Genomic DNA, 16,650 nt, shown 5'->3' on the forward strand with positions numbered 1-16,650 from the left:
TTCCTTTTCTGTGTTTTACAGTATAAGCTTCTTTAACAAATACCTTTCATCAAAATTTCTTTATTCCCTCAGCATTGCTTTGTGCATCTTTACGAGATCTCAAAACTTGCAAGCGGTGGCTCATCTAACACAGCTGCTCTTCTCGCTCTTTCTGGCCTCCCAGGGAAGGTGACCCCTGTCTCTTCCTCCTGATCTCATGTTCAGCAGGCAGGTCCTCTCGGTCACACTAGGCATCTCATTTCAGTAATAGTCTTAACCTTATGCCATAGGTCACAGTGTCATAAGCATGTGGAAGGAAAAGGAAGTTTTCCCTGCAGCCATGTTGTACTTAGCTCTCTTATTGCAGAAATAAACAGTGACACAAGATTTAGCTGACACAATCATGAAATATCAACCTAAACTAAAGGGATGGCTCTTAAATAGAGACTGGTGTGAGCATTCTGCTTATATTTACAGTCCTCCTTCCTACCATGTGTGTAACTTTTAGTTGAGCCCCTCCTCAGTGGCAGAGGATGTCCAAGAAGACATGAAACTTCTCTGGGACACTATAAAATGGACTAAATAAATGAATATCACCTCCTGCCCAACCTGGAATAGAAGAAATCCTGGTCACAGGAAGCAGAAAAGATTTTGAAGACTTTGCTAGCTCTCTCACCTCACTAATCATCCAGTGTGACAGAGCATCTATGTGTCACCTTCACTTGGGTCATCACACATCCTGCACAACTGCCGCTATAGAAGCAATGGGTTCCTGTACTGCTGACCAACTAGAAGTCTCCAATTTTTCTTTTCAACCTCCTCTTTTCTTCTTACTCAGTTTAAGCTACTGCAACTCACTCTATTGAAACCAGCTCAAATTTCCACAGGCTGTCTCATAGTGAGAAAGCTGACATGAAGGTATCACGTGTTTCACCCACAGCATTGTCTCTTCATCCATGCAAGAATCAAGTTCAAGTCCCCATCTTCTGTAAACTAAAACTAATGTATCACATCACATCTTCCCCCAGCCCTTTCCAAGCTGCATAAGGTTCAGGTAGAGCTATCACTGTGGCACATCTGAAGCCTCAGAAGACTCTGGGTGATGTGAGAACAGCTGAATCCCTTGGCAAATGCACACAGGCTGAATTTAAAGTGTTAAACGAGAGTTTGGGATGATATGCCCCTTTCCTCTGAAGTATCCTGGAACATACTAGTGCATTCTGTCACACAACCCTGGTGAAAAGTGACAGACATCACTATGGGTGAAATGCTCATCCAACTATTCTGAGAGTTCTAGTGGTTGATAATTTTACTGAGACAGAAAATACATTGAAACAGTAAGCTCTGGAAAAGTGGGGTAAAATTAAATAAAATGGAAATCATAAAACTAATCCACAGAATTTACTCTTCTTACATTCATAAGTAGGATGGTAATTTTGTTACCAAATACTTTGTGCGTTAGCGTGAAAAATGCTCAAGATGATATCTGAAACTACATTACTGCTGGCTTCAGCCTTTCAGGACAAATTATATGACAAAGGTCTCTAGCATTGCAGACTAAAGTCAAGCCAGATATCTATATATAGATATATAGAGATATATATATTTTAATGTAAGGAAAGATCTATGTAGTATACGGGATTTTTAAATACTACAATTCAGAGGCAGCAAAAAGAAGGAATAAAACAGTATGAACTACAAGATATCTGAAGAGGATATAACAAAATTTAAAGGCCAAATCTTTCAGTGCATCTTCTAGTTTAGTTAATTTTCTTCATGGGCAATTCTTGCCAGTATTCAGAGGCTGAAGGTAGTACAGGCTAGATGTTGGAGAGAATTATTACATTTCCTCTGAATCTTGTTTCAAATCCTGAATTAATTCACCAATACATGTCTAATTAATATTTCCATCCTAGAACTCTGTAACTATTGGTTTGTAACAAAGCACAATTCAGTGTTTCATAATTCATATAAAGGAAATAAAGGAACCAGAAAGAGAGATAATCCAGAAAGAATGGAAGTAGATGCTGATGTTTAGATTTGATGATCCTAATATTTGGATAAATTCACTTGGCTTGGGTTTTCAGCTGGCACAACTGTAATTTCTTAGCAAAGTTTTAATTGTTTGCATTTTTGCAGCTCTGTAGCATTTGCAGTAGAAACCAGACTCTTGAGTAATGACTTGAAGTCTCCTGACTAAAACACTATTTTTTTTAGTTACCTTTGCAGATCCCTCAAGGAAGTCAAAAGCACAGGTGGAAAACCACAGCCATAACATTTAAATGATGTTTATGTCGTAACTGGATATGCAAGGGAGAGAAGATAGCAGCAAGGTGCTGCCTAATTCACAAAATTATGTTCATTTGTACAGTCTGTCACACAAATCATTGAGATAAAATGGTACGCAGCAGCTGGCAGATAACATGTGGTACTCTCCTATGTACCACTGTTCTCGCTTCTAAACGGCTTATGCCAGCTGATTGCCAAGGAAAAGCACAGACAGGGCCAGCTCTCGGCAGCAATGGTACTTGGCTGCAAAAAGGAGATGGGCACTAGTAGCGACAACATGAACTGCTCAAACAGGCAGACACACCCAGAGTGTGTTTTAAATGCTGCAGGTGCCAGCTGAAGACAACGGAGTGGCTCACTCCAGAGTATTACTGGGATGAAAGACCTCACTGGGCATGGACCCAGACAATCTGGTCTGACCACACAGCTGTTCCTGCTTACAGCAGGAGGGTGGACTAGAGACCTCCCAAGGCTGGGTCTCAAAAGATCCTGTCACAGAGTCATAGAACCATAGAAGAGTTTGGGTTGGAAAGGACCTTCAAAGGTCACCTTGTCCAACCCCCCTGTAATGAGCAGGGATATCTGCAACTAGATCAGGTTGCTCAGAGCCCCGTGCAGCCTGGCCTGGAATGTCTTCAGGGATGGGGCATCTAACACCTCTCTGGGAAACCTGTTCCAGTGTTTCAGCACCCTCATGGTAAAGCATTTCTTCCTCATGTCCAGCCTTGTCCTATGAAAAGATGGTGACAGTATGTCTGATTTTCACAGCCTTCTAGTGGGAGCAGTGCACTGAGAAAAGGCAAGATTAGTAAAATTGTGCTAATGCCATAGGAGAATGGCTATAGCCTTCCTCAGCTCAGATCTTCACACTTAATCTCTGCAGAGATTAAAAAACCAAAGTGCAAACACATGCAAAAGCCAGGCAAACAGTGCTACAGTACATAAAATTCTATCTTTCAAGTGCCATTAAATTATATCTTTTCGATGCTTCTTCTCTCGGCAACGTAGACCAAGAGACAGTGTTCTGCAAACACACTTCCTCTGGCGCAATGTCATTTCCTTCTGATGCAGAAACCATTGGTGAAATAGATTAAAATCAAAGCAGGGTGTGAAGAGCCACATCTAAACCCCTGTGAGGTTCAGCTGCTCTCAGCACATCTCAAAACATCACTGGTGCTGCCACCCTGCACACAGCCCTGGCCCATATTTGATCCCAGCTGTCTGCCAAGCACAAATATCACAGAGACTATTGGCATGCTAAGTCAAATGGTAACTCTCAGGGGAGGATCACAGAGGAAGTGTTCCTCCTTCTCTAATTACAGGTAGAGATGGAAACACATTTGTCAGTTCTGTATGGAAAAAAACACAAGCAGTAGAAAGCCCTTCTCGTAGGCTCCAGCCAGTACCACTTGTCTTCTAAAGCATACTATTCGGAAGGAAAAGTGGTATGTGGTAAAATAAACTGACTTAGTGGGAGATTATTCATTAAAAAAAAATCCAAATTTGGAAAAGAGGAAACAAACAATATTGTCAAAACTAATGCTGTATATTCACCTTTCCCTCTGCTGTGTTTTAGTTCTTCATCTCTGCCCTCTAACCAGTGCCATGAACATCACAAGTAGAATTTTCTTCCTTTTAATAAGAGAACCTCACAGTCATCCCACTCTCTTTCCAGTTAAGGAACCTATAGTTTCTTACATATGTAATATGCTATTGAACACACACACACACACACATATATATTCGCTACAGTTTCACTTTAAGAAAGTAATTCCAAGGTGAATAAAAACTGAACAATACTTTTCTGACACCTTCCAGATAGTTAATATGCTGCAAATTCCTCATTTGCATTTATCAAATCTCATGACAAGCTCAAAGTCTTATTCTTAGAATGCACCTTTAAAATGATGCAGTAAAACTGATCTGTGCTTCTCTGCATGAACAAGGAATTTAGCCTTGTAACTCCCACCAGTTTCAAAAGCCGTTCCATACACAAGCCTCATTAAATCCAGACAAGAGAAAACCCTCATAAATCATTTTTCCTTGAATTACTAAAATATTTCCAGGGCACCTTAATTTCAGATTTAAACATCAAAGAACCACGTTATTCGCCTCTTATCTGTAACACAGTACTTTAGAAATAGTTTTGGAAATGTCCTTGGTACACTTAAGTCATTAAAGACCACAATATGGGACAAAAACCTTCACAGCAATCTGCTATTTGTCATGTAAAACCAGTGACATAATCACTAGAAGGCTGAAGTTTTCCAAGTCCTGCAGCAAAAAATACCCATGTCTAACAAACTACTACTGGCTGTCCAAAACAATATCTAAACAACAATTCATTTATATGAGGTAAAACCAGCAATTTCCACTCAAACCCTGGATGCTTTAAACGGCAACACCTAAAAGCTCAAAAAACGTACAGCAAGACAGGCAGCCTTGATAGGCAGACAAAAAAAAATGCTGCTAGGAATTTGCTCTGCGTCGAATTAATGCATTTAGCATAGATCCTAATTTCAGTCTTTACAGAGGCAGCTTGCACGATTCAAGGTTAAAAGTTCATTCTTTTTTTTTTTTAAGTCTGTCACACCAAACCGCTAAATATTCTGATAGGAGGAGATACAAGTGTCTGACCTTCAATAAATGATGAGATCTATTATGAAGCTATTCTCATTTGTATTACCCTAGTAAAGTGTAAGAGCCATGTCCAAGGTTGTCCTTACAGTCGTCTTTAATATAATGCTATGAATGACATGTTTCTTCTTTCTGGATATTATTGTCTTCGGTGATTAATTTAAACAAAAGTTTTAAAAGTCCATCAGTATGAACTTTAGATTGACAGCTTTATCACACACACAATGAAGTTGCCTCTGAACAGAGGAGAAAAAGAAACACTGTGCCCTGCCTGCATATTCACATGCAAAGTAACAGCTCCCCTTCCCCACTACCACGTTGGCATCATGCAGCATCTGCCTTCGACCTTTGCATGCGCATTGAAAAGACACACCTCAGAAAATGAAAAAGATGGTTTTGAAATCAAAATAACCATTTTGTTACTTACAGCATTTGATAAAATGGTAATGAGACATTCTTTCATCTCAGGCTGTAGTCTCGCTACAGGTTTCGGCATTCTCTTCTGCTACAACTGTCATGCCCAGAAAATGCATTATTTAGAGCCCTTCCTCAGGTATCCAGTATACCTCAGAATACATTATTTAACGCAGTTTCTGTTCCAAGATCTTGCAGAGGCTTCCAAGTCATCCTCACCCGACCACTGGAGTTATAGTAAACCCCTGTGCGTCTTGAACCATGACTACTGCACGTGCTATTGTAGCACGATTGATTGACACTGCTCCTAATCCCACATCTCCAGAAATAGAAAGATTTAATTGGTGTGCACTTGCAGCCACATTCTTCCAGCACTGAGGTGTGCTGCTGCACTGCGGCTCTCACAGTCCTGCCAGTTAATGGCTTTTCAATAGCTTTCAAATGGCAGCAAACTAAGCTTGATGAGTGAGCTCGAATGAAATAGCAGAGCAAGGGATCTTAAATTTTATTTGTGCACGTTGTTCATGTGCCAAATGTGAGCAGATTCTTAGCTGGTACTGAAACAGGATTATTTTTACTTGCCACCAGTTGCTGTGTGAATAGGAAATTGATATAGGCTGCCAAAAATAACCACCTTTACCATCACAGATCATTTTTTCAGTATGTTGTAAGGTAAAAATCAGGATCAAGCTCACAGCCATCTTCAGACTGGTTTGTGCAGGAACTCATTTAAATTGAGCTAGGAAATAATGCTTGTGTGCACATTCCTTGATTTGTTATTTTGTCCTTTCTTTGTATTACATTGCATATTTTTCACACAATATTTATGTCAGAAGGGAGAAACTGCAACCTCTGCATGCTTTATATCATAATTATCTTCATGTTATCTAATGATATTTTAATCACTGATTGTAAGACAAAATGCCTAAGAAAATGAATCACTAAGAACAAGTCCATACATTTAACAGACTGCAAGATATATATGTATACTGACGCATTACCCAGTTTCGGATTAAGGACACACAAAAGGCAGACCTGCATTGTATTTTAAACACCCAGGCTGCATCATCCTCTGAGCACAATTCCTGCATTACTTTTCCAAGAACAATCACCTAGGAATTGGGTTACTACTTCTTTGAGAAACCTACAGCAGAACTACAGTAAAATTTCTATAAAATCTAACTATAATTTAAGAAAACTACACTCAGAGAAGATTTACGTTTGCTTACCATGTGTCACTCTTAACACATTCATCACTTCACTCAGTGAGAGCTCTTGTAAAGGGAAACTGATAGCCAAGCCATATTTAAATATTTATTGGTCTGAAAGGTTCTATCCACTATTTTGTATACCTACCATTTTTAACAGGTACAAAGTGTTAAGGGGACTACAAAGGGAAAAGGGACTAACTCATTAGTGAGGATTACCAATTCAGATTCTCTTAACTATTCTGCAAAGTTCCCACAAGAGTAGAAAGATATATATTCAGAGGCTTCCAGCAATCCATTAGCAAAACCCTTAGGTGAAATCTTTCAGCTCCTAACAGGCACATATTTCAAATCCGGTTTCAGGTATAATATGCACAACAGTAGTTTTACAGGAATAATGTTTTAGAGTTTTTTTGATTTGTTTTCTGAAAACATCACTTTTCAAAAGAAAGATTAAAAAAAAAATTAGAATAACCAGGGGAAATAGAGATGAATTATATTAAACACAATACGGTAATTGTATTACCATGGAAACTTCTTACTGTAAAGCTCAGAAGTCCAAAGTAATTAAATTCTTCCACACTTTCTTTCACACCTATATAACACTAGGCTAGTTTGGGCCATATGGCTTATAAAATAAACATACAGTGTGTTTTAAGAGGCAATGTTAGTTATAGTTCATGGGCAAGTGTCAAGTAATCTGACAGAAAGCTCTTTGAGCAATACTTTTTGGTGGAGACTTTCCTGACAGGTTCATCTCTGGTGGTACTGTCATGCCGGCAGACTGCCATGTCTGATAACATCACGCTTCCACCAACTCACACTGGCTAAAACCAGGTGGACTCTTGGTAAACTCTGGAGAATGGGAGCAATGGACAAAGGATGCTTTTCTGAAGACAGAGATGAAAGGAAGAAGAAACATTTCTGATTTCACTTGAACAAAATGTGGAGATAAAGTATTTGGAAATGTCTCATTTCAGATCTTAATATACATAGATATATTTATCGATAGAATTGTAACAATGAAAATTTAGTATGGTGCAACTTGGTAGCATTTAGGTGACAGGTTAAACTGCATACTCCATCCTGCAATGAACAAGAGAGAATTCAAGAAGGCCAAGTGCAAGGTCCTGCACATGGGTCTGGGGCAACCCCCAGCATTGACACAGGTTAGGGGAAGAAGAGAGTGAGAACAGCCCAGCAGAGAAGGACTTGGAGGTACTAGTAGGTGAAAGATTGGACATGAGCCAGCAATGTGCACTTGCAGCCCAGAAAGGCAACTTTCTCCTGGGCTGCATCAAAAGCAGCGTGGCCAGCAGGTCAAGGGAGGTGATTCTGCCTCTCTGCTCTGGTCTGGTGAGACCCCACCTGAAGTCCTGTGACCAGCTCTGGAGCCCTCAGTACAGGAAAGACATGGACCTGATGGAGAGGGGCCAGAATAGGCCACAAAATGATCAGAGGGCTAGAACAGCTCTGCTATGAGGACAGGCTGAGAGAGTTGGGGTTGTTCATCCTGGAGAAGAGAAGGCTCCGGGGAGACCTTATTGCAGCCTTTCAATACATAAAGGGGGCCTATAATAAAGATGGGGACAGACTTTTTATCAGGGCCTGTTATGACAGGACAAGGGGTTTTGGTTTTAAACAAAAAGATGGTAGACTTCAACTCGATATAAGGAAAAAAATTCTTACAATGAGGGTAGTGAAACACTGGCACAGGTTGCTCAGAGTGGTGGTAGATGCCCCATCCCTGGAGACATTCAAGGCTGGGCTGGCCAGGGCTCCGAGCAACTTGATCTACTTGCAGATGTCCGTGCTCATTGCAGGTGGTTGGACTATATGGCCTTTGATGGTCCTTTCCAACCCAAACTGTTCTATGATTCTACAGTCCATTAAGGAGACTCAAAGTGCAGGACAGACTCTTGAACGGTGCAAGCTGTTGACTTCTTATTTACATGAGGCTTACTGGGAACAGAGCTACTGTCCATACAGCCAACACATCTCTGATATCTTCTCTCCTGACACATGCTAGTCCATGTAAGCAGAGAAGCACATGGGGCTGTTTGATAAGAGAAGGTCTGCAATGCTACACCATAGCTGGGGATTGCTCCTTTCAGATCTTTAGACTGTGTAAGTCCATGGGGTGGCATGTATGCACCTGCAGTAGGGCATGGTGCGCTCTTCCCTTCTCCAGGAGTCCGTGTGCCAAAAATGTCTGGTCAGCTGTTCAAGTATGAATGATAGCCTGCAGGGGAATGAAAAAAAGGCACCAACTTTTCAACAGGTGACACCTGGCGGATGGGTACCTCAAAAGGCCTTTCATTTTAGAATATCATGTTCTTTAAAAATATATATAAAATATTTAGTTTTGTTACATGGGTAATTATCATCAGTGGGCTTTGCAAAATAAGTGAAAGTTTAAACAGAAAGAAAACAGCAGTGTATATATATTGCTGTCAGCAGGAAGTTCTGACACATGTTGAAGGGTAGCACTAAAGCAGCACACAAATGAGAAAGGAGGAAAGGTCTCAGGGAAATGGTAGAATGAAAACATTGGGCAGAGTAAGTGGAATGAAATGGACAACGAAGAGAAATGAGAACAAGGCATAACTCCAAGTGCAGAGACAACATGAACCTTGAGGAAAAGTGGTAGCTAAACTTGAAGTAAAAGGAAGCCAGAATAGGGATGCTGAAGACAACAAAATGTGGTCTACCTGTAGGAAAGACACATGATTTCCACTTCAACCTTTTGCTAGGCTGTAAAGTAGAGTGAGGACAGAGCAGGAATTGCAGTACTCATGGTGGTGGATGTCTATGTCATAAACAAAGATTTCAAGTGTGAGAACAAAAAAAAAAGATTTAGGTTTCTGAGATGAGAATAACAGAGGGAGTATTTTGTTGTCAGTGATTTTACAAAGTAAATTGTACAATTTGCTTATTCACAAGAAAAGGGGTATTAGTCATGCCAGGTATTTTCTCCTGACTAAACTCCAGCAATAAAAAAGGAATTATGAAAGAAAAAACAAGAGATATGAATAACACTTAGAAACCAACTGTGTAAACTGTGCAAACTGTGCAACTATATCTGGAGTATATCTAAGTGCTCTGTAAACTGCTTTCTCTGAACATTAAGGAATATAGGCATGTTTTCACTCACAGCCTCTCCAGTTTCAAGACGATTGCAGTGTTGAAGTCTACAGAGAGGCACGAGTTTACTTGGACTGGGGGACAAAGATCGAGCCGTTTTTAAACCTGGTGTTAAAACACTGAGTTTGATGTATTTGATTTCATTTAGTTTACAAAATATAGTGGTAAAAGAGAATCAAGGTCAGAAAACAAGATACATTTAGCCCTTCTGGAAAAACAAAAAAAAACTTTGCCACCTCTCCCTACAGAAAGAAAACAGCCACTTTCATGCTATGTACAAATCCAGCATTCGATGAAAGTACCGATTTTTTAAATAGAATCTTGAAAATGGTCAGTCATCACTAGGACAGCTATTCGGCTTAAGCTAAACATATGTATGGATCATCATCTCAGAGTAGACAATGCTTCCACATTTTAATTTCCAAGGCTCAAAGCTTGTCTTAGAACAAGCACCTGTGAAATGTTTCATACAATAACCCAGCAAACAAATACACTGCCTAAAATAAGGTTTTGCTGCCAAGAACTGACATGTGGTATTGTATTCATGTCACATAAATATTTTGTTAGCCTTCCGGTGTCTTCTGGTGTTGCAAACAACTGAACATCTAATATTTTTAACATCTTAGCATTTTATACTTTACATATGACTGTAAGACTTGATAGAGAAATGAAGAACTATCTGAAAGCAATTTGAATAATGAGAAAAACACCGTAACTATCAGTTTTAAAAACATGACAGATGCTCCCTGTTTATGCCATTTTAATTCAATGCAACAAAGCTTGCTGTATTCCTTCAGATGTTACAATTTAATTGCACTACTTACGGGTTTAAGATGGCAGACAAAGAAATGGAATGCAGAGTAACATTAACATTGCTCATATATTTTGACAAGCAATACTGCTTAGCAATCAGTTCTTGGCCATGCTATCCAGCTGCCAACAAGCCAGTCTTCAGATAACATCTGGTAGTCGTATGCTCATCAGGAAGCTAGGGACAAGCTATAGCAGATGCAGATACTTGGCAAGCAGGACGCTATACTAATTTTCTCTACGTGCGTCACAGATGAACAAAACATGGCAGTTTTTCTGAATAAATTTTCAAATGAACTGGCCTGTAAGAAGGATATGAGGTTTATTCCATAGATATCTGCAGCAAATCAAATCTAATCAATCAATCAAGCACTCAGAGTGTAGTTGACTCCAAGAGAACTAGACAGCTTTTCTTCTTCTCTTCATCCAGCCTCTGCATACTTTCCTCCTCTCCTATTTCACTGGAAATGCCTTGACTTTTCAGGAAGTAGTCGGTCTTCCTCCTGTTCTTCTACCACTGGATCAAACCCTTACAGAATAAGAAAAGTTAAAAAACCCTTTTTCTTCTCCATTTGCTGTTATAACTCAGTGTATAATATATAGGTATACTAATTCACAGTTATTTTTTAATGGATTGGAAATAGTAGATTAAAATCACACTACTGATGAAGTCTGCAAAATTACCAGTAGAAGTTATGTGCCATTTGAGAGAACAACTTGCTTCCTCCCATATCCAAAATGACCATTTTTAGGTTATATGTAGACCTATCTAACAGTTCCTTAACTGGATGAGATGAAGAAGCTATTATTCATGGTGGGAGAGCCCAGAAGAAAGTAATAACAAGGCCAAATACAAGAAAGAAATCACAGTAGTCTCATATATTGTTAGCCCTATCTGTAGCACCAGTAGTGACTCGATAATTAATTTCTTCATTACAATCTGTGTATACATTTTTAAAAATTAGATTTCTTACTAAAGTTGATGTAAAAATGTTACGGAGAGAAGCTGCAGACTATTTAGATGAAAAGCCCCTTACGACACTGAAAAGATACTATCAAGACACATGTTAAAATGATAAGCAGAAAAACACGACAGCAATCACAACCACAAGACACAAGAAAAAAATGAAGAAACAACCATGAATTGCCATGTAGAGAGTTCTTATATGATCAGATAGATTTTTTTTGTTAAGTTTATAGTATTGAGGAATTAAATAGACAAAGATAACAATTCAGTTCAACATGAAAAGTGTGTTGTTATCCTCTTGATAATTAGCAAATGCCAAGACTTATTGCATTGTATTGCCTTTTTTTTTTCCTTCTTTCTTTTCTAATTGGTTTCATAGTTTGTAAACCAGGAGCAAAATAATGACAACACTAGAGGATGGATAAAAAGCCAAGAATAGAACAGAGGAATTTTTATATCGTTTATTGGGGCAAATGTTACTACATCAAAGTAAATCTTGAAGTACAAGTAGAGAAAACTTGGAAGGACTGCAGGAGAAGTTAAGATATAAAGTGTTTCTAATTTAGGAAAAAATAACTTGGCCAGCTGAAAAAGCTGAAGTGACATAATCACACTTTTATGTGACTGGAAGTCTGGAGGTTTGAAGGATGGTGTGGAAATTTGTAATCTCAGTGGTAACTCTAATATTAGGTGTTCCAAAGGGAAAGGAAAACAAAACAAAACAAACAAACAAAAAACAACAACAAAAAAACCCAACCTGATTAGCCAGTCATGACATCCAGAAAAACAATCCAGACCAAAACACTTGCACCACAGACAAGTGCTATAGACCAAGAACAGAATAAATCTTAGATGTAAGTTTTAATCAAAATTACAAGATACTGAGTAGAGTTCTGTACATACAACATAAACACTTCAATATAAACACTGTAATCAAAATAGGATATTATTAAACTATATCAAGGACAATCTGGAAAGCAAAGACTAAAATTAGGCAAAAACGGATACCCAAGACCTATTTTATTTTCTGATCTCTCTCTTGTCCTTTTTATCTCTTAATAAATACAATACTGCTACTTTTTGAGAGCCTTTCTGCACGCCATTCTCCATGCAACTCAGCACAACTAGTTAATGCATACTTGGCTCCCAATTTTTTCTTATGAATGAAGCACAGAGCAGAAATGGGTCACTTGTAAGAAATTGACAATGCTGTCAGATATGCACAGTGTAGCTACATGTAGCTGGGATGCTCACTGATTCTGCACCTTCTCCGGTCTCTGATGGCCATACTTATGTATTTCCTCTTTTTACTTTGTTTTTATCAACATTTAAGGAATTCATCATTCTATACACAGAAACCAGGTGAGAGTCTGAATTGATGAAAATTATAATGGAATCAAAGGGTATAAGGATAAAAACTTCTGATACAATCTAAGATACCATGATATAGCTTGAAGATGACATGGACAAGAAGGTAAACTCAGTGAACAAGAGAGAAATGCAGAATTTACTGTACTCAGCATAAACATAGCAGAGTTAAATCTCATTCTTAAATTAGTAGAGAATAAATAAGGAGCTGATGAGAATTAGGCAGCTGCTAGGCGAAGAAGAGGAGGAATGAAAGAGGTATATAAAAAAACCTAAGAAACAGAGGCACACAGCTGCTTGCTTGCTGCCCGCCCTGCTTCAAGTGGGATGGAGGAGAGCATAGGAAAGGAGAAAAACAACCTTCATGGGCTGAGATAAGAATAGTTTAATAGCACAGCAAAGGAAGAGAAAAAAATCGTAATAAAAACAGATTATACAAAACAAGTGGTGCACAAAGCAATTGCTCACCACTTGTGACATCAATAGACTGTACATTCCTGAGCAGCAGTTATTTGTCCCCCGGCCAACTCCAGTTTATATAATGAGCATAAAGTCATATGGCAAGGAACACCCCTTTGGCCAGCCTGGGTCGGCTGTCCTGACTTTCCTTCCTCCCTGCTTCTTGTGCACCTGGCAGAGCCGGGGAAGCTGAAAAGTCCTTGACTACCCAGGAACAACCAAAATGTATTAACAACATTCTTCTCATACTAAATCCAAAGCAGTGCTCTATACCAGCCACTAAAAAGAAAAGTAACTCTATCTCAGACAAAACCAGGACACACGGTAAGATGACTGCTAAAGGCCCGCAATTTATAGGGATGTCCAAGCAACACTGAGAAAGCAGCAAACCAATATAATTTTGATAAAATTATCTGAGGTCAAAGTAAGAGCAGTCAGTGAGGTGATAAACAGAGGCAATCAGAAAGATGGTGGAATAGAACTTCTCCCATGTGGGCAGTGGACAGGTCACACTTGAGATGAGTAAGAGCAGAAAAAGGGAGGATTCCCCAAATATAGACTGGGAATGGTGTGGAGAGTGACAAAGATTAATCAACAAATGCAAGATGTCTCGACAACCAGCTCCTCCAAACAGAAATAAATAGAATATTCAGGTCAGGTTTCTGTATTTTGTACAATCGTGAAAAACAAAGATAAAATTCCTCAACTCAGTGAGCAGCTGATTTACACAGGAACAAGCAAAGAGTAAGGCAGCTTTGTACAGTTACTGAACATACCACTAGAGCAGCAATAAATGTCAGCACAATATCTAAATTTAGGGAAAATTCAGATTGCTGGAACTCAGTTTTTCTAGTTTATAATAATGTACTTCATCTTACATTTCATTCCCCAATGATTTGAAAACCTGTAAAACCTATTCTTACAGAATAATGCATTTATTTTCTTACTGGAATGGCTGGCTGCTCATAACAAACAGCAGATTCATTTCTTTGCTCTCAAATGAACACTTCTTTCAATCAAGCACTGCATTAGAAAAGTAGTTACTATTCCAATATTCTTTTCTTAGAAATACAATAATAATTACCTTTTATTTCAAATAGCAAAGGACACCTGAGAAGGTAACAAAAGAGAAATGCACAAACATAATGGAGTAAAACTTGTCTATAAAGAAGTGAGCTAAATCACGTCATTCCAACCAATTTATAAGGTGCTTTTTTTGTTTTCTTTATTTATAGTGGAGTTTTCCTTGAGAAAGAAAAACAAAAAGTATTCAGCATCTTGCCATCCTGGCAGAGGGCAAACCACATGGAAAGTTATTTCACCCTTAACCCTTTAGACAAAATACATTATGCTGAAATCTCCAAGGATTGCCACTCAACGCCATAAATCCTTAGGAGAAAGCCACACAAGCTGGTGCTGACTATAAACCATTCTTTCAGAATTCTTAGACTTTAACCTCAAAATCAGCAGGGGTTCTGTCATTGTCTTCAAAGGGAGCAAAGCTAAACCTTTTAAAGTGAATGACCTATGATTATTGGAAAATGACATAAATGAGCTATCTTGGAAAAAAGAATAAGTGATTATGCATAGCACACCAAGACTAATTTGCATAACATCTTTCAAAAATGCTCCTGTTGAACTTGGTATTAACTGGAGATTGCATTTTTCCATTTCTTAATACCATTGTCATTACAAAACTATTTTTTCTTATTATTACCAAGATATTTTTGTCAAATTCAAAGGCAACATAGTAGTAGGTAATGCTAATTTGATTAGAGAAATCAGTGTGATTTTTTTCACCAACTCTAGGTCTAATCTTATGTCCTTAGCTGAAGTTAAGAGTGGATAGGGCTCAGCACCTTGTACTATCAGTACTTCTGGGTCCTTCATCTTCGTAAATCAAGTGTTGCATTAACATAGGTTTACTGAATTCAGTTCCTTATGTTTTAAGGAGAAAAATAACCACATTTGCTAAAAAACATTGGCATTTGCTGAACCTAATTATAGTGTCTGAAACTACCATGTGTTTGGAGTGTTTGCTAAAGACAATTTCATATTAGGATGCATTTAATCATCAGAAGCAAATTTCAAAAATGGACTTTAAACATATGAAAAAAGCTGTAAGTGTTTAGCACACAAACATATCAATAATATTATGGAAAGGTCTAAAGCTCTGTGATATTACTTATTTTTTTTGGTGTGCCTCTAATTTTTGTCTGCTTTTGATTAGGATGCCATACATAGTGCAGAAGACAAGATACAGCTGGTTTTCTGTAGTTCAGTCTAAAATGCATAACCATAGTTAGAATACCTCAAAATTGGCACAATAAGTGAGTAAAAAGGGTCCTTCAAAGACTAACTTAGGAGATCAGTTAACCTATAGGTATTCTCACCTCAGAGTGATTAAGCATCTTTGTACCTGGTCATGAGCTGTGTGCAAAAATCCCGCTTAAATGTTGGCATGATATATGTTCATCACTGTAAAAGGTGATATAAAAATATGACACAGTAGATACGGAGGTTTCACAGTGAGACTTGGGGTGACAAGGCTGGCAAGAAGATTTTCCTCACTGAGTTAAGCTGCTGATAATAGACCTATGCAGTAGAGTGGGTAGCTCCTGATATGCCAAAGGGGAGGGTTCAAGACCTACATCCTGGATAAGCGGCATATTGATATACTCTAAAGAGGTATAAATGTGACTGAGACCTCTGCAGACCTACAAAAAAAAAATTAAAAAAAAAAAAAGAGGGGCACTAAAAGGTGGCATTCATCACCAGGAATGGTGTAATGTGCTGAATGCCATTTGAGATGAAATGCAGAAAAAAGTAGTGCCCTTGACCAAACAACTCAGAAAATCTGGCAAGTCAGCCAGATAGAAGGATGGAGGTTCTTTGGATTTCAACGTTTTATCAACAGATTAATAGCTATTTTTGCTTTTGCTGTTGTTTCTTGCTGTTTCCTTATTTTGTGTGAATATTTGAAATGATAGTCTGTTTTGTAAGTTGCAAATAAAAATTTTTATTTAAATTATCTTAAACTACAAATTATTTCAATGTAGTTAGCTGACACCGAAGTGCTTTGCATTAGTAAAAAGGATGATGATCTTAATACAGGAGGTAAAAGGACTCTGTAGTGAGCATCTAGGGTACCAGTACAAACAAACATACCGCTACAAGGCATAGCTGTCTGATAGCTATTTCTCAGTGTTATTTCTCAGATGAACTGGCAGCCCCTGGCTTCCCAGCGATCCTCCACCTGTAAGCTGGGAGCCCTGCAGCTCACCAAGATGCTCTCTGGAAATGTCGCAAACAATGGCAATGGTTGGAAAACAGATTGAATAGTTCAAAAATGCTCTCCTTGAAACAGACACATGA

At 38.5% G+C, this 16,650-nt stretch overlaps 1 protein-coding gene across 1 annotated transcript in view; it reads right to left on the reverse strand.

Moving 5' to 3' along the window:
• Positions 1-5,360, reverse strand: part of MYO16 (myosin XVI) — a gene marked incomplete at both ends in the record, with an annotated part of 300,394 nt that extends 295,034 nt beyond the window's left edge. The window contains 1 exon segment of the mRNA XM_080343675.1: positions 5,333-5,360. Within this exon segment, the coding sequence (XP_080199801.1) occupies positions 5,333-5,360 (28 nt within the window).
• Positions 5,361-16,650: the final 11,290 nt, after the last annotated feature.

Source organism: Nesoenas mayeri (assembly GCF_963082525.1).
Source record: "Nesoenas mayeri genome assembly, chromosome: 1".
NCBI lineage: Eukaryota > Metazoa > Chordata > Aves > Columbiformes > Columbidae > Nesoenas > Nesoenas mayeri.